Source organism: Antedon mediterranea, chromosome 4 (assembly GCF_964355755.1).
Source record: "Antedon mediterranea chromosome 4, ecAntMedi1.1, whole genome shotgun sequence".
Taxonomy (NCBI): domain Eukaryota; kingdom Metazoa; phylum Echinodermata; class Crinoidea; order Comatulida; family Antedonidae; genus Antedon; species Antedon mediterranea.
Genome location: NC_092673.1, coordinates 779,172 through 801,791, shown reverse-complemented (window position 1 = coordinate 801,791; position 22,620 = coordinate 779,172). Strand labels below are relative to the sequence as shown.

At 33.6% G+C, this 22,620-nt stretch overlaps 1 protein-coding gene across 1 annotated transcript; it reads right to left on the bottom strand.

Moving 5' to 3' along the window:
- LOC140046080 (DNA-directed RNA polymerase II subunit RPB2) lies at positions 1 to 22,456 on the bottom strand. Its single transcript, XM_072090588.1, has 22 exons — positions 22,310 to 22,456; positions 21,565 to 21,791; positions 21,263 to 21,375; positions 16,370 to 16,748; positions 15,807 to 15,971; positions 15,462 to 15,658; positions 14,988 to 15,171; positions 14,473 to 14,595; positions 14,078 to 14,221; positions 13,577 to 13,716; positions 13,100 to 13,211; positions 12,673 to 12,827; positions 11,962 to 12,160; positions 10,914 to 11,179; positions 10,429 to 10,523; positions 9,022 to 9,143; positions 8,401 to 8,529; positions 8,108 to 8,197; positions 2,105 to 2,326; positions 1,654 to 1,814; positions 835 to 1,030; positions 1 to 494 (listed from the first exon to the last, which is right to left on the bottom strand). The coding sequence occupies exons 1-22, from the start codon at positions 22,326 to 22,328 to the stop codon at positions 402 to 404; spliced, it is 3,531 nt and encodes a 1,176-aa protein (XP_071946689.1). The 5' UTR covers positions 22,329 to 22,456; the 3' UTR covers positions 1 to 401.
- Between the last annotated feature and the right edge of the window lie 164 nt (positions 22,457 to 22,620).

Genomic DNA, 22,620 nt, shown 5'->3' with positions numbered 1-22,620 from the left:
AAAAGTTTACACAAAAAATTTATTTACCAAAATATTTACAAATTACTTACTTATTAAGGCCTACATAAATGAGCAACTTAAATAACTTCCAATTGTTTTTAATCATATCATGTGGCCAACATGAAATGGTAACATAATTATTTAGAAATCAATGTATTTACGATCTTGTGACATCACTACATTGTGTACTTAATAAACTAAGCTTAAAAAACAATGTTTTTTAGTATTTTATACTCTATTAAATATTGTATCATGTTCGGTTGATAAGTTAGGTATGTTAGCACTTTACATCAAAGTTACCTTTGGCATGTCCAGTTATCGCACAGTAAGTTACTTACATAATTGTCAATTGAAATTATCACCATGTTATCGATGACAAACGTTGGTGTCTTTTGTTGCCTTCAAGAACAGACCATTAATCGTGGCGCAATGGACATTGACATCAGCTCCTGGAAAAGCAGCTTACAGGCGTATGGAATTAAAATTTGAGATATCTGAAAAAAGTAAGAAAAAACAATGGTGAAATATTTTCAAAAGTCTTATCAGAATTGAATTAGTATGTGCTTTAAACATTGTTATATGTGTGCATATATTACATCATCCATCCATTGTCATAGAATCATGTCTTATAAGAGGGTGCAAATTTACCCATTTTTCATACAAAATTTTGTTAGCTATATCGCAGGGATTTTTCAACCATTGTTAAATGTTATATGTGTGCATATATTGGCCTATAGTTTTAAAGAGGCTAGAAATGTAATATTATTGTTCACTATTATTGGTTGGAGTTAATCTGAAGATCTTTATGGAAACAAATCTTAACTGTATTCTTACTTGAGTTTTGTTCTTGCATCCCTTGCATTCAAATGTGTTGTTCTTAAGGTTAGCAATAGCGATCAACCCACAAAGATTACAAACATGCACACGGTAAGGATCAGATGCGAAAAACAGACGTTCACGTAGGAAATTAGCAGCACCGTGAGCGATTTGGCAATCACGCTCCATTTCTCCAAACCGCAAACCTCCATCGCTGAAAAAAACAATACATAACATAACATTTAAAGCATTGATTTCATTGAAAGTGATTGAGTTCGCTGTTGGAGACCTCAGGTATAGCATTGTGTTATGATTGTTTGTATTATTCATGTGAAATCCGGAATAAATTGAATTGAATTGGTTTGATTTTGGCACTTTTGTAATAATTTAGTTTGATGTGTTTAGCTACAAATACCAGTCTAGTATTAACATTTTAGTATTTGCTTAGAATACCAGTCTAGTATTAACATTTTAGTATTTGCTTAGAATACCAGTCTAGTATTAACATTTTAGTATTTGCTTAGAATACCAGGCTAGTATTAACATTTTAGTATTTGCTTAGAATACCAGTCTAGTATTAACATTTTAGTATTTGCTTAGAATACCAGTCTAGTATTAACATTTTAGTATTTGCTTAGAATACCAGGCTAGTATTAACATTTTAGTATTTGCTTAGAATACCAGTCTAGTATACCATTATAGTCTAGTATATCATTTCAATATTTTCTAAGAATATCAGCATATCATTTTAATAATATTTGCTAGGAATACTAGTGCATCATATTACCATAATTGAATAGTAATTTACGTCATGAAAATAAATGAAAAGAAAATTACCGGGATCTTCCTTCCATAGGCTGTCTGTTAAGGATTTGAACAGGTCCTCTAGCCCTGGCATGGATCTTGTCATCCACCATATGCTTCAAACGCTGATAATAAGTTGGGCCTAGATAGATCTGTGTGCCAAGCTTACGTCCAGTAAAACCACAGTGCATCACCTAGCAAACAAAAGACAGTTAATGATTGATCTAAAAATACATGGGTTTCTTTATCTTTACAGCATAAATGCATGGGTACATCACATTTTGTTGCCACATAAAGTAAAGCTCTGTCTACACTATCAAACTTTATGACAAAAAAATGTGATGTGTCCATATATGGTAGTGATATGGTCAAATATGGTAGTGATGACATCATCATGTCCATATATGGGCACATCACATATTGTTGACACATAAACTTTGATAGTATAAACAGAGCTTAAGTCTAGGTTTTACAAACTAGTTACCTCATAGCCTCTGAGATGATACCCATAGTCATTCAACAGTGTAGAAATCTTCTGTACGTTAACTGAGTCGTTGAAGGGCGTGGCATCACCAATCTCGCCTTTATTGGCCGACACCTTTCCTTGAAGACACTCGATTAAATGACCGATGGTCATTCGACTAGGAATAGCGTGAGGGTTGATGATTATATCAGGTGTGATACCTTCACATGTAAACGGCATGTCCTGTTAAAAAATTACAATAACTTACTTTAGTATTGTACTATTAAGAACATTGTATACTGTGGTATATTATATATATAATAACAAAACATCTATGCATTTAAGTTGAGGACGTTAAGCATCCATCTATGCATTTAAGTTTAGGTATAAGCTAAGCATCCATCTATGCATTTAAGTTTAGGTATAAGCTAAGCATCCATCTATGCATTTAAGTTTAGGTATAAGCTAAGCATCCATCTATGCATTTAAGTTTAGGTATAAGCTAAGCATCCATCTATGCATTTAAGTTTAGGTATAAGCTAAGCATCCATCTATGCATTTAAGTTGAGGACGCTAAGCATCCATCTATGCATTTAAGTTTAGGTATAAGCTAAGCATCCATCTATGCATTTAAGTTTAGGTATAAGCTAAGCATCCATCTATGCATTTAAGTTGAGGACGCTAAGCATCCATCTATGCATTTAAGTTTAGGTATAAGCTAAGCATCCATCTATGCATTTAAGTTGAGGACGTTAAGCATCCATCTATGCATTTAAGTTTAGGTATAAGCTAAGCATCCATCTATGCATTTAAGTTTAGGTATAAGCTAAGCATCCATCTATGCATTTAAGTTGAGGACGCTAAGCATCCATCTATGCATTTAAGTTGAGGACGCTAAGCATCCATCTATCCATTTAAGTTTAGGTATAAGCTAAGCATCCATCTATGCATTTAAGTTTAGGTATAAGCTAAGCATCCATCTATGCATTTAAGTTTAGGTATAAGCTAAGCATCCATCTATGCATTTAAGTTGAGGACGCTAAGCATCCATCTATGCATTTAAGTTTAGGTATAAGCTAAGCATCCATCTATGCATTTAAGTTGAGGACGTTAAGCATCCATCTATGCATTTAAGTTTAGGTATAAGCTAAGCATCCATCTATGCATTTAAGTTTAGGTATAAGCTAAGCATCCATCTATGCATTTAAGTTGAGGACGCTAAGCATCCATCTATGCATTTAAGTTTAGGTATAAGCTAAGCATCCATCTATGCATTTAAGTTTAGGTATAAGCTAAGCATCCATCTATCCATTTAAGTTTAGGTATAAGCTAAGCATCCATCTATGCATTTAAGTTTAGGTATAAGCTAAGCATCCATCTATGCATTTAAGTTTAGGTATAAGCTAAGCATCCATCTATGCATTTAAGTTGAGGACGCTAAGCATCCATCTATGCATTTAAGTTTAGGTATAAGCTAAGCATCCATCTATGCATTTAAGTTTAGGTATAAGCTAAGCATCCATCTATCCATTTAAGTTTAGGTATAAGCTAAGCATCCATCTATGCATTTAAGTTTAGGTATAAGCTAAGCATCCATCTATGCATTTAAGTTTAGGTATAAGCTAAGCATCCATCTATCCATTTAAGTTTAGGTATAAGCTAAGCATCCATCTATGCATTTAAGTTTAGGTATAAGCTAAGCATCCATCTATGCATTTAAGTTTAGGTATAAGCTAAGCATCCATCTATGCATTTAAGTTTAGGTATAAGCTAAGCATCCATCTATGCATTTAAGTTTAGGTATAAGCTAAGCATCCATCTATGCATTTAAGTTGAGGACGCTAAGCATCCATCTATGCATTTAAGTTGAGGACGCTAAGCATCCATCTATGCATTTAAGTTGAGGACGCTAAGCATCCATCTATGCATTTAAGTTGAGGACGCTAAGCATCCATCTATGCATTTAAGTTTAGGTATAAGCTAAGCATCCATCTATGCATTTAAGTTTAGGTATAAGCTAAGCATCCATCTATGCATTTAAGTTTAGGTATAAGCTAAGCATCCATCTATGCATTTAAGTTTAGGTATAAGCTAAGCATCCATCTATCCATTTAAGTTTAGGTATAAGCTAAGCATCCATCTATGCATTTAAGTTTAGGTATAAGCTAAGCATCCATCTATGCATTTAAGTTTAGGTATAAGCTAAGCATCCATCTATGCATTTAAGTTGAGGACGCTAAGCATCCATCTATGCATTTAAGTTTAGGTATAAGCTAAGCATCCATCTATGCATTTAAGTTGAGGACGTTAAGCATCCATCTATGCATTTAAGTTTAGGTATAAGCTAAGCATCCATCTATGCATTTAAGTTTAGGTATAAGCTAAGCATCCATCTATGCATTTAAGTTGAGGACGCTAAGCATCCATCTATGCATTTAAGTTTAGGTATAAGCTAAGCATCCATCTATGCATTTAAGTTTAGGTATAAGCTAAGCATCCATCTATCCATTTAAGTTTAGGTATAAGCTAAGCATCCATCTATGCATTTAAGTTTAGGTATAAGCTAAGCATCCATCTATGCATTTAAGTTTAGGTATAAGCTAAGCATCCATCTATGCATTTAAGTTGAGGACGCTAAGCATCCATCTATGCATTTAAGTTTAGGTATAAGCTAAGCATCCATCTATGCATTTAAGTTTAGGTATAAGCTAAGCATCCATCTATCCATTTAAGTTTAGGTATAAGCTAAGCATCCATCTATGCATTTAAGTTTAGGTATAAGCTAAGCATCCATCTATGCATTTAAGTTTAGGTATAAGCTAAGCATCCATCTATCCATTTAAGTTTAGGTATAAGCTAAGCATCCATCTATGCATTTAAGTTTAGGTATAAGCTAAGCATCCATCTATGCATTTAAGTTTAGGTATAAGCTAAGCATCCATCTATGCATTTAAGTTTAGGTATAAGCTAAGCATCCATCTATGCATTTAAGTTTAGGTATAAGCTAAGCATCCATCTATGCATTTAAGTTGAGGACGCTAAGCATCCATCTATGCATTTAAGTTGAGGACGCTAAGCATCCATCTATGCATTTAAGTTGAGGACGCTAAGCATCCATCTATGCATTTAAGTTGAGGACGCTAAGCATCCATCTATGCATTTAAGTTTAGGTATAAGCTAAGCATCCATCTATGCATTTAAGTTTAGGTATAAGCTAAGCATCCATCTATGCATTTAAGTTTAGGTATAAGCTAAGCATCCATCTATGCATTTAAGTTTAGGTATAAGCTAAGCATCCATCTATCCATTTAAGTTTAGGTATAAGCTAAGCATCCATCTATCCATTTAAGTTTAGGTATAAGCTAAGCATCCATCTATCCATTTAAGTTGAGCAAGCTAAGCATCCATCTATGCATTTAAGTTGAGGAAGCTAAGCATCCATCTATGCATTTAAGTGGAGGAAGCTAAGCATCCATCTATGCATTTAAGTTGAGCAAGCTAAGCATCCATCTATGCATTTAAGTTGAGCAAGCTAAGCATCCATCTATGCATTTAAGTTGAGCAAGCTAAGCATCCATCTATGCATTTAAGTGGAGGAAGCTAAGCATCCATCTATGCATTTAAGTGGAGGAAGCTAAGCATCCATCTATGCATTTAAGTGGAGGAAACTAAGCATCCATCTATGCATTTAAGTTTAGGTATAAGCTAAGCATCCATCTATGCATTTAAGTTTAGGTATAAGCTAAGCATCCATCTATGCATTTAAGTTTAGGTATAAGCTAAGCATCCATCTATCCATTTAAGTTTAGGTATAAGCTAAGCATCCATCTATCCATTTAAGTTTAGGTATAAGCTAAGCATCCATCTATCCATTTAAGTTGAGCAAGCTAAGCATCCATCTATGCATTTAAGTTGAGGAAGCTAAGCATCCATCTATGCATTTAAGTGGAGGAAGCTAAGCATCCATCTATGCATTTAAGTTGAGCAAGCTAAGCATCCATCTATGCATTTAAGTTGAGCAAGCTAAGCATCCATCTATGCATTTAAGTTGAGCAAGCTAAGCATCCATCTATGCATTTAAGTGGAGGAAGCTAAGCATCCATCTATGCATTTAAGTGGAGGAAGCTAAGCATCCATCTATGCATTTAAGTGGAGGAAGCTAAGCATCCATCTATGCATTTAAGTTGAGCAAGCTAAGCATCCATCTATGCATTTAAGTTGAGCAAGCTAAGCATCCATCTATCCATTTAAGTTGAGCAAGCTAAGCATCCATCTATGCATTTAAGTGGAGGAAGCTAAGCATCCATCTATGCATTTAAGTGGAGGAAGCTAAGCATCCATCTATGCATTTAAGTGGAGGAAGCTAAGCATCCATCTATGCATTTAAGTGGAGGAAGCTAAGCATCCATCTATGCATTTAAGTTGAGGAAGCTAAGCATCCATCTATGCATTTAAGTTGAGCAAGCTAAGCATCCATCTATGCATTTAAGTTGAGCAAGCTAAGCATCCATCTATGCATTTAAGTTGAGCAAGCTAAGCATCCATCTATGCATTTAAGTTGAGCAAGCTAAGCATCCATCTATGCATTTAAGTGGAGGAAGCTAAGCATCCATCTATGCATTTAAGTGGAGGAAGCTAAGCATCCATCTATGCATTTAAGTTGAGCAAGCTAAGCATCCATCTATGCATTTAAGTTGAGCAAGCTAAGCATCCATCTATGCATTTAAGTTGAGCAAGCTAAGCATCCATCTATCCATTTAAGTTGAGCAAGCTAAGCATCCATCTATCCATTTAAGTGGAGGAAGCTAAGCATCCATCTATGCATTTAAGTTGAGCAAGCTAAGCATCCATCTATGCATTTAAGTTGAGCAAGCTAAGCATCCATCTATCCATTTAAGTTGAGCAAGCTAAGCATCCATCTATCCATTTAAGTGGAGGAAGCTAAGCATCCATCTATGCATTTAAGTTGAGCAAGCTAAGCATCCATCTATCCATTTAAGTGGAGGAAGCTAAGCATCCATCTATGCATTTAAGTTGAGCAAGCTAAGCATCCATCTATCCATTTAAGTGGAGGAAGCTAAGCATCCATCTATGCATTTAAGTTGAGGACGTTAAGCATCCATCTATGCATTTAAGTTGAGCAAGCTAAGCATCCATCTATGCATTTAAGTTGAGCAAGCTAAGCATCCATCTATGCATTTAAGTTTAGGTATAAGCTAAGCATCCATCTATGCATTTAAGTTTAGGTATAAGCTAAGCATCCATCTATGCATTTAAGTTTAGGTATAAGCTAAGCATCCATCTATGCATTTAAGTTTAGGTATAAGCTAAGCATCCATCTATGCATTTAAGTTGAGGAAGCTAAGCATCCATCTATGCATTTAAGTTTAGGTATAAGCTAAGCATCCATCTATGCATTTAAGTTGAGGAAGCTAAGCATCCATCTATGCATTTAAGTTGAGCAAGCTAAGCATCCATCTATGCATTTAAGTTTAGGTATAAGCTAAGCATCCATCTATGCATTTAAGTTTAGGTATAAGCTAAGCATCCATCTATGCATTTAAGTTGAGGACGCTAAGCATCCATCTATGCATTTAAGTTTAGGTATAAGCTAAGCATCCATCTATGCATTTAAGTTGAGGACGCTAAGCATCCATCTATGCATTTAAGTTTAGGTATAAGCTAAGCATCCATCTATGCATTTAAGTTGAGGACGCTAAGCATCCATCTATGCATTTAAGTTTAGGTATAAGCTAAGCATCCATCTATGCATTTAAGTTGAGCAAGCTAAGCATCAAGTAAAGTCACTTTCATTCAAAATAATTCACATGTGTGTTGGCTAAACCAATACATGTTGGATCTTAGTTCATTCCTTGATCCAGTAGTAAAAGGTTTAACCAGTATAGTAATGGCGACATATACATATTTAATTAGGTGAGCCATGGCGTTAACTTTGCTATAGAAAGTTAATCAATTATTTCTCTATAAAATTAGGTTTTAAATAAAGTAATTTGTATAGTATACCTCCATTCTGTATTTAATACCACATGTTCCCTTTTGTCCATGACGACTGGCAAACTTATCACCAATTTGTGGTACACGTACAGATCGTACCTACATTAAAAAAAAGAACGTAATATGGTATGGAATTAGTGTATGAATATATGTGGCAAATATTTACCAGAACAGTCGTATTATTGGAAAAAGATAGTACTCATTGATAAAAACCATTTATTACCCATCCTACCACCGCCCTTCTTCTTTGACCCACTGTTCTGCCCATTTTATTTGTACTGTAGGTATTAGAATTTACCAACCTTAATTTTACAAAACTTGTAACCGTCGTTGTTGATGCTTATCATGACTTTATCGATGATACCAGTCTCACTACGTCTCATGAACGTACTCACATCACGCTTCTGGTGACGTCTTACAGAACTTTCAAGCTGAAAGACACAAAACATTTCCATTTTGATTATTCTGTTGTTTTTTTTTTACTCTATGGGCACATTGTCTAAAGCTGTGCTTTTATGAATTGTGACCCTATCCCCCCCCCCACTCCCCCAAATAAAGTATGGAATAAAGTATGGATGAGAAAGTTTTGATGGAGAAACTTTATTCGCCATGCAAATCTTTAAACAATATTATTGTATTGTTATGGTTTGTTTATCATTTATATTTATTATATTTACTGTATGGTACTTATTATATTTACTGTATGGTACTTATTATATTTACTGTATGGTACTTATTATATTTACTGTATGGTACTTATTATATTTACTGTATGGTACTTCATCTTATCGTATTTAAAAGATGGAAAACAATTTTAATTGATTCGCCTACAATGATTACTGTACATGTTTTTACAAATGTATACAGTTGAATGCATATTATTTAAATAAAATAATATTATTTAAAAAAACAAAATTTCTTACTTCATCATCGATTTCTGGAAGTGTGACAGTTTTGCCGATGAGTACATCATCACCAGATACTCTGGAACCGGGAGCAATGATACCATCATCATCTAACTTGTCATAAACAGCTGGACGCATACCTGTTAACAAAGATAATCAACTGATATTGACAATTTACAAGTCCCATAATGTACTGCTTGTCCAGTAAGTTTTATTGACTATTCCAGGCTATTGTGCCTGGACTCTAAACTATAACATTTTTAAGCATAGTAGTTTGGTGAAAACGGAAAATACACATATGCTGGTAAGGTATATCATGCCCTACATAAGGACCAACACTTAAAGCTCAGGTACAGGCATGAAATTTAAATATAATATTTGGTTAATTGTACAAATATTTGTAACAGAAATCAAGACGAAAAAACATAAATTTCCCGTAATATGGTCAAATACAGAATTTGGCAAAATTCTTCCATAAAAACCAGGATAATTTGTTTTCAGTAGTTAGGTAGTTAACCTAATGTAATAACATGTCTGGTGACTCCCTAGACGGTGAAAAAAGATGGTGGATATACAGTGGATAATTTTTGCTATAGGAGCATGAAAATATAAATCTGAAGTTGAATAAAAATATCAGAAATGTAATATTTAAGTTATATTACCTATATTTAGTCATCTGATATTGATAACATTTTTTCCCACACCGTTTATTTTTCATAGCTTTTTAAAACGCCTCTCTATTTACAAAATTTGTGTACAAAAGAATAGAGATTTTACTGTGTAATTTGAACTATCCCCCCACTGATAAGAAAGTGCTTATTTTCAACAAGCTCGTGTAACACAAATAAAATCCCAAAAATTATGAAACATAGGGGAAACTATAGATCGATAATTATTGGAATGTATGATCAATAGAAATTTTTTGCCCGCACCTGGCCTTTAATATAGAATTAACTTTAATATACCGTATCGGTAATACCACAAAAAACACAAGTCACCCAGTCTATTATTTCCTGATTAGTCAATTGTGATTGTGATATCATACCTCCATGGTGTTAATGTGTCATTAATAATTTGCTGATGTCATGTCATCTCAGATTTACGTCAAAGAAAGGAAAATATCTTGTTTTTACTATTTTTAACTCAACTTGTGGTGTCTAATCATGTATTGATGTGCAATATTGTATGACGTAGAGGTATATCCCTTAACCACACAGACAAACAAGTATTGTACCATCATTTAACTTCCCATGCTGATTAGTCAACATGTGGTATTGTTGATGTGCAATATTGGTTTATTGTCCTTAAAATTAAAACATTTTCAAACCAATTCATTCATATTTTACAGTTGATACAAACATTATTTTCATAACAGGGAGTTTCCAGTGGAACAGGTCAATGAACTTGTAAACTAAACCAACAAACCTTGACACGTTTCTCTTGACGGTTTTTCAAACAGCTCTTCCTGATCTAAACCTTTCTTAGATTCTGAGTCACGATATGAACGGTAGAACACGGATCTGTACGTATACAATATTACATAAATAAATATTTAAAAAATATTAAGGTGAGAAATTAATATGAAATAAATGCTGCCTATCACACAGAGATCAGAACGTTCTGAGAAACTCACTTTCATAAATTAGCTTATTCAAAAAAGACATTTTATTTTTAAAACAAAAGGTTGGTATAGAATTGATGGTACAAAGCATGTAGATTTCTAATCTTCTAGATTTATCAAAGCAGTACCAATTTAAAAATCTGTTTATTTTATACTATATTCAATTTCAACAAAAATTATATTTTAAACATATTTACTTTACTCATGGGGTTTAAATCTATTTTCCATATCCTTAAACAAAATTTTGATTTATCTGTAAAATGTCGAACAAAAATGAGTTTGAACAAACCTAAAAAATCCTCTATCAATAGCGCCAGCATTTAAGATGACGGAATCTTCCTGGTTGTAACCCGTGTACGATGCGATAGCAACGATGGAATTGATACCAGCCGGCAACTCACGGAAACGTAGATATTCCATAGAACGTGTGGTGACGAGTGGTTTCTGAGGGTAGTAGAGCACGTGGGCTAACGTGTCCATTCGAACGTGGAAGTTTGTGATATACACTCCCATAGCTTGCTTACCCATAGCTGACTGGTAGGTGTTACGTGGCGACTGTAGAATCAGTGTAAAAGATGTTAATATCAATATAGGTTTTATCAATATAAATAGGAGGTTTTGATTATAGAATTATAGGACTTATACATAATGTGCAATATGATGTAACTATTAGTCAAGGAATATTTACACAAACATACAGACAGCCAAAGGCTGAAATTAGTACAACTTTACAGATATAAAAACTTTAAAATCAATATATATTATAAAGTAAAATTATGTGAGGGAATTGGGAAAGAAGCATATCTCAATGTCAATGTGATAGGCAATGCAGGATGTGACTAATTCCTAGAATCCTAAAATGTAAGTTTTGGTACAATCATGTTGATGTATGTTAGATTAATGGCTTTAGCATCTCACCTGATTGTGATCAGGGAATGGGATGATAGATGCACACACACCAAGCATTATAGATGGATGGATCTCACAATGTGTGTATGTAGAACAGTATCAAATGTTAGATGTATGTTGATGTATGTAAGAATGGCTTTAGCCTCTCACCTGATTGTGATCAGGGAATGGGATGATAGATGCACACACACCAAGCATCATAGATGGATGGATCTCACAATGTGTATGTAGAACAGTATCCAATGTTAGATGTATGTTGATGTATGTAAGAATGGCTTTAGGATCTCACCTGATTGTGATCAGGGAATGGGATGATAGACGCACACACACCAAGCATCATAGATGGATGGATCTCACAATGTGTATGTAGAACAGTATCAAATGTTAGATGTATGTTGATGTATTTAAGAATGGCTTTAGGATCTCACCTGATTGTGATCAGGGAATGGGATGATAGACGCACACACACCAAGCATCATAGATGGATGGATCTCACAATGTGTGTATGTAGAACAGTATCCAAGACCCTTCTCCCGCAAGTCATCTGGACTCATTGCCAACATGATTGTCTCTTCTTCATTTGTATCAATGTATTCTACAACTCCACTTGCCACCAAATCCTGCCAACTATATTTAGACAAAATTATCAATGTATTTTGTTTCATTACATATTCAACAGCACTGTACTATTTAAGCATCTGAGTCCTTAAATAAATTTAAGATAGGTAATACAGAGGTGGAGCAAGCAAAACCCATGATGCTTATGTACTATGGATATATACATTTTTTATTTAATATTGAGGAGAAAATGCGAGTTTCCTGGACTTTCTGCATTCTCACTCCTGAGGACGATCAAAGCATATTGATCGAAACGTCAAGAAACTCAACAGTTCTTTTCAGAACTATATATACGTGGTGTACCGCAAACTTTATATCAACATTTGATTTCGTGATGCAAACCTTCAAACAATATAACAATATAGTTAAATTGTAGGGGTGCACACATAAGTAGCTGGTGGAATAATCCAAACACAGAGCAAGAAACTAAATGAAACAAGAACTGGCATTTATGTACCCTGCTACAATTGGTGTCAAATATTTAAAAATAAAAAAGTATTATATCATCTATCGAGAGTTACCTGTAGTTATTGTATTCTCTTTCTTTTAGCTGTTCAATATGACGCTTATTTAACAGTAATTTTTGGTTTTCAACAATCAGAAGAGGGCGACAGATTCTTCCAGCATCAGTATATATCCTAATTTCTCTCTCGCGAATATCTCGTACCATTGATACCTACAGGTGAAATTGGACATTACAATTTTACTGAAATATAGTATGAAAATTATTTGTTCATAAGAATCTTATAGTACAGTATTTATATAGTTTAATATTACCAATATGTATTAGCAATGATTTGTGTTGATTAAGACTAAACTATGTATGCACAATAACTTCTGTTTTTTTGTTTTATATCATTTTATTTTTATGGGTTATCATTACTAAAGGAAATCAATAAATTTGTTTCCTAAAATCTCTTTTTTATCAAATATTCATGTTGTATGTACCTCTGATACAATGATATCCATTTGCCTTCTTAGCTTTCTGAGTGTGTTCATTAACTGATCTGGGTCTCTATGTATACCAACCCAACAACCGTTCACAAAGATCTTTGTTGCTCTGAAATACATTAATAAGCATATATTTACTAGATTAATAAAATAAGCAAAATTGGCATTATATATTTCTTTATTCAACTACTTTAAATATTTTGTTTTGTTAATGGGTTTGATTGAGTGTGGATATGCCTCTAGATCATATCTCAATCATTAGTGTAAAATATGTCATCATTTTAGTTTGAATTTTGTTATTATGCTGCTATTTATGAAAGTTATTTATTTTTGTTGAATAAATATTACAAAACTAACTAAATAATTAGTATTTGCTACGAATGTACCACACAGGTAAAAACATCCTAATTAGAATTATAGTATCTACTGATTTCTATTTATAAACATGATGTAATGATCATATGACCAACTCACTCATTGATGGCAGCAGGTGCTATTTCTTCCAAGTTTTCCATACTCCATTCTTCCAAAAACTCTAGGATAGGGCTTGGTTGTGACCCTACAGAGATGTAGGCCATTAGCGCTAGGTTCTTCACTAGTCCTACTGCATGCCCCTGAACAAAACATGAACCAATACAGGTTATTTGGTTTAACCCATACTATATTTGCAATATGATAAAACAATGCGACCAATGATGTTTTAATATATGATCATGGTAATGTTGCAACCATGTTAATTGGTTGTAATCCTTCTCGATTAACACATAATCAAGCATTCTCAGTTCACAGTAATTAAAATCTCTTTATTGGAAAGCAAGGAAATTCGGATTTGGCCATCTACAGACATACAAGCAGCCGACATGCAATGCATATCTAGATGAGCACACTGGAAGACGATTTCCTATTTTTTCTAATAGTGTATAAGTTTTTTAACATGCATTAATTGGTAGTGTTATTTGAATATTTTATTAATACCTCAGGTGTTTCAGCTGGACATATCATACCCCAATGGGTGTTGTGTAGCTGTCTAGGTCGAGCTAGTTTACCATCTCTACCAATAGGTGAGTTGAGACGTCGTAAATGAGATAAAGTTGATACAAAGGTGAGACGGTTCAACACCTGTAATGAAATGTAAATTATCAACCTGTATGTAAGTATGATAAAAACTTTTTTAAAAAAAGTAAATATTATTTTAAAAATTATTGGCTGGTCAATCAAAAATATTTAAAACCTTTAGATGACAAAATTTGAAACATAGTTTACAAAAGGTGGTTTAAGAGATAATTCAAATGTTTTAGGTATAATGAGAAAAACACATGTATTCCAACTGAGATACAGCTTTTCTTTGATACATTATTATGAGCACACACCTGTGAGACACCAGCCCTTGCTTGATGTGCTTTCTTCTGATCTCCCCAATTCCCTGTAGCAAGTGAGTACTTGAGCCCATCTGTTACAATACGCGTTTTAATTGCCAGCTCCATGTTGAAATCCTTCAATATAAATAAATTATTTTTATTTAAAAGGAATGTTAAAATGTCTATAAAACATCCAGTTAATCATTCTCACAAATAAGGTTAAAAGCAACCAAACTTATAGTAAAGAACTTGTACTTAAGTTCATTGTTACAGAGAATGTCTACTAGCAAAACTGCAATGATAGAATGTTATGGTATAATCATTTGAATCATCCAGGCTCCAATACAAAATTGTGGAGATCCTGAGATGATCTGATACCGGTGTTTTGGTGTTTTTTTTTTTTAATGTGCTGCGATTGATTTTGTAATTATGGATGTGAATCCGAAATAAAAGTAAAATGAATGAATGAATAGGAAATAAAAAATTAATTTGTAGCTTGATTTGAATGAATACAAAATATAACAAACCTTTCCTTTGTCGATGAACTTCTGCGCATACATTCTAACTTCTTTCATCAGATTTTTGAAAAGTGCTCTAAAAAGAAATGCTAGAAGAGGACCGGCTAAATCCAACCTCTTGTTACCATAGTGATCTCTGTCATCACATTCCCTCCTACCTACTGACGCCAGTAGAAGCCTGTGTACACAGTAACTAAAATAAAAAATAAAATGATCAGCTATCTACAGTTACACCTTAAAAAATAAGTGATAATATGAAATTAATAATAATTGTCTACTAGTTGGAACAACTGTGTGAACTTAAATAATAGTATACAATATTTTTCAAACAAAAAGATCTATTTATCTATTGAAATGAGCCATTACATTTGGTAGGGGTCACTTCTTTCAATGCTGCTGGACAAATGTGGACTATAAAATGTCAAGAGAACATATATGATGTGAGGCAGAAATTCTTTCTCTATTTGTAATTAACATTCTTACCCAAGAAAGTAAGCCTTTTTGGTTTCACAAAACTCAGCTATACCCACGTGAGGCAGCATTTCTTTCTGTAGAATTTCTTTGGCATATTTCACACGTTTGTCTTTAGTTACTCCAGGACGTGCTCCTCTGGCACCAATAAAATTGAGGGCGACATTTTGTTCTTGGATAACAAAAGCTTCATCCAAAGAGGGCTTCACCTATAAAAAACAGAAACAATAAATTGATTAAACATTAAAATCATTATTTTGTAAAGTCTTTGGTTGCTCTGCATTACAATTGTGAAAGAAAGAAAATGTCAAAATTATTCTTTTTATTTTCTATTAGTTTCTGCAGTAGTACACTTACCATTTCCATCATTTCAGGATCATCAAAGTCATAAATAATATGTTCTAAAATATCTCTATCAGATACAAAACCAAGAGCACGGAATACGATCATTATCGGGATTTCCTGACGAATGTAAGGTAATACTGACACAATTCTTTGCCCGATTGCACTCTTTCGTGACCCCTATAAAACAAAAAAACAAATTTGTGTTGGAAAAATTCTAAATATAAGAACATTTTTCTACAAATATTATTGACTTTTAATTAATTAAGGCTTTACTTATTTAACATAATACATTTTAGCCCAACAATTAGCAAAATATAATCTTGAATGTTGTAAACAGACTACAGTGTACTTATATTAGAATTCAAACTGCCTCAGGCCCTCAACATAATTGATTTGTCTGTTAACATTCCACATAAAGCAAAGCTGTACACTTTTGTTATTTTATTTTTTATTTATTTATTTAAAACATATTTATACAGGATAAAAACATATCAGGTATAGATGTAGCACCTGTTTTACATGTTTTACACATAAATATTACTTGTATTTTAAAAGTTAATGTTTTAATGTCTTACCTGGCCACCTTTAGCCATCATGTGAACCCACAGCGTACTTGTTGGACGTGATGAGTTCTCTAAACACGATCGAATCTCAGATGTGTAAGCGTATTTGCTATCCTTCTTCTTAAATACGTAAACAGAATTTGTTGCCATCTTTTCTTGAGCAATTAGAACTTTTTCAGACCCATTGATGATGAAGTAACCTCCAGGGTCAAGCGGGCATTCATTCAATTCTGTTAAATCACGATCGGTTAGTCCACTTAAGAGGCAGTATGTAGACCGCAGCATTATAGGTATCATACCAATGTACGTCTTTTGATGCTGTGTTTCTTGCGGCTCCTCGCCATCTTTGATGACCGTTTTGGTAATGTCAACGTAAAGTGGCGCAGAATATCTAAATATTAGAAAAACGTGATTAGCATTGTAAAAGTTCATTTTGTCATGTTATGTTATTATTAGGTTCTTATTATTCCTTTTCAGTGTACATTAAAGTATAACAACTATCAAAAACACACCTTTTGGAACAAAACAATGCACTTAATAGGGGATCTTAATCACAATTCAGGTTTATATAGCGCATTGTGGAAAAAAGCCTAAAAAACAAGGCCATATACATGACTGCAGTCACATGCGCAAATTTGAGTTAGATAGACCGATTGTAGAGCTGTAGAGTCACATTTGCACGTGACTAAAAATAGTGTGAAAGAAAAAATAGGGTGGTTTTATCTAAGTTTATCCTCAGGGTTAATCCAAACAAGTTATGTAAATAGGGTGGTTTTATCTAAGTTTATCCTCAGGGTTAATCCAAACAAGTTATGTAAATAGGTGGTTTTATCTAAGTTTATCCTCAGGGTTAATCCAAACAAGTTATGTAAATAGGTGGTTTTATCTAAGTTTATCCTCAGGGTTAATCCAAACAAGTTATGTAAATAGGTGGTTTTATCTAAGTTTATCCTCAGGGTTAATCCAAACAAGTTATGTAAATAGGTGGTTTTATCTAAGTTTATCCTCAGGGTTAATCCAAACAAGTTATGTAAATAGGTGGTTTTATCTAAGTTTATCCTCAGGGTTAATCCAAACAAGTTATGTAAATAGGGTGGTTTTATCTAAGTTTATCCTCAGGGTTAATCCAAACAAGTTATGTAAATAGGGTGGTTTTATCTAAGTTTATCCTCAGGGTTAATCCAAACAAGTTATGTAAATAGGTGGGTTTATCTAAGTTTATCCTCAGGGTTAATCCAAACAAGTTATGTAAATAGGTGGGTTTATCTAAGTTTATCCTCAGGGTTAATCCAAACAAGTTATGTAAATAGGTGGTTTTATCTAAGTTTATCCTCAGGGTTAATCCAAACAAGTTATGTAAATAGGTGGGTTTATCTAAGTTTATCCTCAGGGTTAATCCAAACAAGTTATGTAAATAGGTGGGTTTATCTAAGTTTATCCTCAGGGTTAATCCAAACAAGTTATGTAAATAGGTGGTTTTATCTAAGTTTATCCTCAGGGTTAATCCAAACAAGTTATGTAAATAGGTGGGTTTATCTAAGTTTATCCTCAGGGTTAATCCAAACAAGTTATGTAAATAGGTGGGTTTATCTAAGTTTATCCTCAGGGTTAATCCAAACAAGTTATGTAAATAGGTGGTTTTATCTAAGTTTATCCTCAGGGTTAATCCAAACAAGTTATGTAAATAGGTGGGTTTATCTAAGTTTATCCTCAGGGTTAATCCAAACAAGTTATGTAAATAGGTGGGTTTATCTAAGTTTATCCTCAGGGTTAATCCAAACAAGTTATGTAAATAGGTGGGTTTATCTAAGTTTATCCTCAGGGTTAATCCAAACAAGTTATGTAAATAGGTGGTTTTATCTAAGTTTATCCTCAGGGTTAATCCAAACAAGTTATGTAAATAGGTGGGTTTATCTAAGTTTATCCTCAGGGTTAATCCAAACAAGTTATGTAAATAGGTGGGTTTATCTAAGTTTATCCTCAGGGTTAATCCAAACAAGTTATGTAAATAGGTGGTTTTATCTAAGTTTATCCTCAGGGTTAATCCAAACAAGTTATGTAAATAGGTGGGTTTATCTAAGTTTATCCTCAGGGTTAATCCAAACAAGTTATGTAAATAGGTGGGTTTATCTAAGTTTATCCTCAGGGTTAATCCAAACAAGTTATGTAAATAGGTGGTTTTATCTAAGTTTATCCTCAGGGTTAATCCAAACAAGTTATGTAAATAGGTGGGTTTATCTAAGTTTATCCTCAGGGTTAATCCAAACAAGTTATGTAAATAGGTGGGTTTATCTAAGTTTATCCTCAGGGTTAATCCAAACAAGTTATGTAAATAGGTGGTTTTATCTAAGTTTATCCTCAGGGTTAATCCAAACAAGTTATGTAAATAGGTGGGTTTATCTAAGTTTATCCTCAGGGTTAATCCAAACAAGTTATGTAAATAGGTGGGTTTATCTAAGTTTATCCTCAGGGTTAATCCAAACAAGTTATGTAAATAGGTGGGTTTATCTAAGTTTATCCTCAGGGTTAATCCAAACAAGTTATGTAAATAGGTGGGTTTATCTAAGTTTATCCTCAGGGTTAATCCAAACAAGTTATGTAAATAGGTGGGTTTATCTAAGTTTATCCTCAGGGTTAATCCAAACAAGTTATGTAAATAGGTGGGTTTATCTAAGTTTATCCTCAGGGTTAATCCAAACAAGTTATGTAAATAGGTGGGTTTATCTAAGTTTATCCTCAGGGTTAATCCAAACAAGTTATGTAAATAGGTGGTTTTATCTAAGTTTATCCTCAGGGTTAATCCAAACAAGTTATGTAAATAGGTGGGTTTATCTAAGTTTATCCTCAGGGTTAATCCAAACAAGTTATGTAAATAGGTGGTTTTATCTAAGTTTATCCTCAGGGTTAATCCAAACAAGTTATGTAAATAGGTGGGTTTATCTAAGTTTATCCTCAGGGTTAATCCAAACAAGTTATGTAAATAGGTGGGTTTATCTAAGTTTATCCTCAGGGTTAATCCAAACAAGTTATGTAAATAGGTGGGTTTATCTAAGTTTATCCTCAGGGTTAATCCAAACAAGTTATGTAAATAGGTGGTTTTATCTAAGTTTATCCTCAGGGTTAATCCAAACAAGTTATGTAAATAGGTGGGTTTATCTAAGTTTATCCTCAGGGTTAATCCAAACAAGTTATGTAAATAGGTGGGTTTATCTAAGTTTATCCTCAGGGTTAATCCAAACAAGTTATGTAAATAGGTGGTTTTATCTAAGTTTATCCTCAGGGTTAATCCAAACAAGTTATGTAAATAGGTGGGTTTATCTAAGTTTATCCTCAGGGTTAATCCAAACAAGTTATGTAAATAGGTGGGTTTATCTAAGTTTATCCTCAGGGTTAATCCAAACAAGTTATGTAAATAGGTGGTTTTATCTAAGTTTATCCTCAGGGTTAATCCAAACAAGTTATGTAAATAGGTGGGTTTATCTAAGTTTATCCTCAGGGTTAATCCAAACAAGTTATGTAAATAGGTGGGTTTATCTAAGTTTATCCTCAGGGTTAATCCAAACAAGTTATGTAAATAGGTGGGTTTATCTAAGTTTATCCTCAGGGTTAATCCAAACAAGTTATGTAAATAGGTGGGTTTATCTAAGTTTATCCTCAGGGTTAATCCAAACAAGTTATGTAAATAGGTGGGTTTATCTAAGTTTATCCTCAGGGTTAATCCAAACAAGTTATGTAAATAGGTGGGTTTATCTAAGTTTATCCTCAGGGTTAATCCAAACAAGTTATGTAAATAGGTGGGTTTATCTAAGTTTATCCTCAGGGTTAATCCAAACAAGTTATGTAAATAGGTGGGTTTATCTAAGTTTATCCTCAGGGTTAATCCAAACAAGTTATGTAAATAGGTGGGTTTATCTAAGTTTATCCTCAGGGTTAATCCAAACAAGTTATGTAAATAGGTGGGTTTATCTAAGTTTATCCTCAGGGTTAATCCAAACAAGTTATGTAAATAGGTGGTTTTATCTAAGTTTATCCTCAGGGTTAATCCAAACAAGTTATGTAAATAGGTGGGTTTATCTAAGTTTATCCTCAGGGTTAATCCAAACAAGTTATGTAAATAGGTGGTTTTATCTAAGTTTATCCTCAGGGTTAATCCAAACAAGTTATGTAAATAGGTGGGTTTATCTAAGTTTATCCTCAGGGTTAATCCAAACAAGTTATGTAAATAGGTGGTTTTATCTAAGTTTATCCTCAGGGTTAATCCAAACAAGTTATGTAAATAGGTGGGTTTATCTAAGTTTATCCTCAGGGTTAATCCAAACAAGTTATGTAAATAGGTGGTTTTATCTAAGTTTATCCTCAGGGTTAATCCAAACAAGTTATGTAAATAGGTGGGTTTATCTAAGTTTATCCTCAGGGTTAATCCAAACAAGTTATGTAAATAGGGTGGTTTTATCTAAGTTTATCCTCAGGGTTAATCCAAACAAGTTATGTAAATAGGGTGGTTTTATCTAAGTTTATCCTCAGGGTTAATCCAAACAAGTTATGTAAATAGGTGGGTTTATCTAAGTTTATCCTCAGGGTTAATCCAAACAAGTTATGTAAATAGGGTGGTTTTATCTAAGTTTATCCTCAGGGTTAATCCAAACAAGTTATGTAAATAGGTGGGTTTATCTAAGTTTATCCTCAGGGTTAATCCAAACAAGTTATGTAAATAGGTGGGTTTATCTAAGTTTATCCTCAGGGTTAATCCAAACAAGTTATGTAAATAGGGTGGTTTTATCTAAGTTTATCCTCAGGGTTAATCCAAACAAGTTATGTAAATAGGTGGGTTTATCTAAGTTTATCCTCAGGGTTAATCCAAACAAGTTATGTAAATAGGTGGGTTTATACTTTACAGCGTCTTACGTTAAGTTTCTTAGACGAGCCTGGTTAGGCATCATTGGACTTGGAGCGCCATCTTTTTCCCAAAACGTTGGTTTTGATAGGTAAATCTGCTCGAACTTCAATAGATACCGATTCTACAAACAAGAACACAAATGATTTTAGTACATGAATTTTGCTTTAACCTGCATTGGAATTTATAGTAAATAAAAATGGAAACGCAGATAACTTTTAAGACATGGTAAGTAAGTAGTTCCCATAAACAGTTTCTCTCCTTGTTATGTTAAACTAGGTAGAACTTTTTAACTGTTAATAAAGGAACTTACAGGCACTTCATTTTCTATTGAAGTATGCTGTGATTCAGCTTGTAGTTCTATGGCTGGTGCATCCTCAACTATTCTCTGCACAGACATCTGGATAAATTCATCAAATGAATCCAACTGTTGCCGTACAAGACCTTTCTCATCAAAGTATGAACTGATGACGATCCAGCATGCTTCCTGCCACAAGTCTGGTGTAATTTCATCCGATTCATCATCTTGATCTTCATATTCTGATTTGAAAAATACAAAACATTAATTTGTTTAACTAAGCTTAACACGGTGTTAAGAGAATAAGTTGCCTCTTTCTAAGCAATTAATTTATAGCATACATGTCTGTAGTGGTAGGCCTAGGCCTCATCATAACTCACTGTAGATGCTGATGGGTCATATCAGACCCTTTAGTAGCCTCCCTCTTCGCCTTGAAACGTTTCTTGGATTCAAGCAAGAGTACTATCAGCTTCTAGCTATAGGCTAGGCCTAGACATACCTCTAAACAGCTTTTTAATTTTTTTATTATGTGCCTACTAGGAAGGAGGCTAGATAGGCCGGTTACCCGATAGGCCTAGACCAGGTTCTAAGCCTACTACTACACTTGTCACTAGGCCTAGGCCAGAGAGGGCCTACGCTGGGGGTAGGCCTCCGATTCTTATAACTGAGTAGGCCGATAGCTGATGATAAGCCGATGCGATGGCTAACATTTTGTGTACAGTACTCGGTTGTTATATTGATCAATAAAGCATATATTTACCTTCTTCGGGATCATACATAGTTATCTAAATGTATTTCTTGGTTATTATTTTAACAATTACGATAAAAATACCATAATCAAGTACAGTAATAAAGATGATGTATTTGGATTATTCATTCACTATTCGTTCTAGGCATCCGACCCAATATCGCGTTGATTTTGATTTTTGACTTTATTTATTGTGTTTTTAGAGAGGGCGCTACACATCAACACAATTTTTTTTTTCGAAACGAATAGAAGGCTATTAATAATTATATCAAAATCAGGCAGAAATCATGAATAATGAATGAGAGTCTAATAACAACTCCCTG

Bases quoted from the DNA above. Each gene is read 5' to 3' on its own strand.
- LOC140046080 (XM_072090588.1), bottom strand. The intron at 12,828-13,099 runs GTACATACAACA...TTTCACCTGTAG, and splicing joins TGGATATCATTGTATCAGAG to GTATCAATGGTACGAGATAT. The intron at 12,161-12,672 runs GTAACTCTCGAT...GTCTAAATATAG, and splicing joins AGAGAATACAATAACTACAG to TTGGCAGGATTTGGTGGCAA.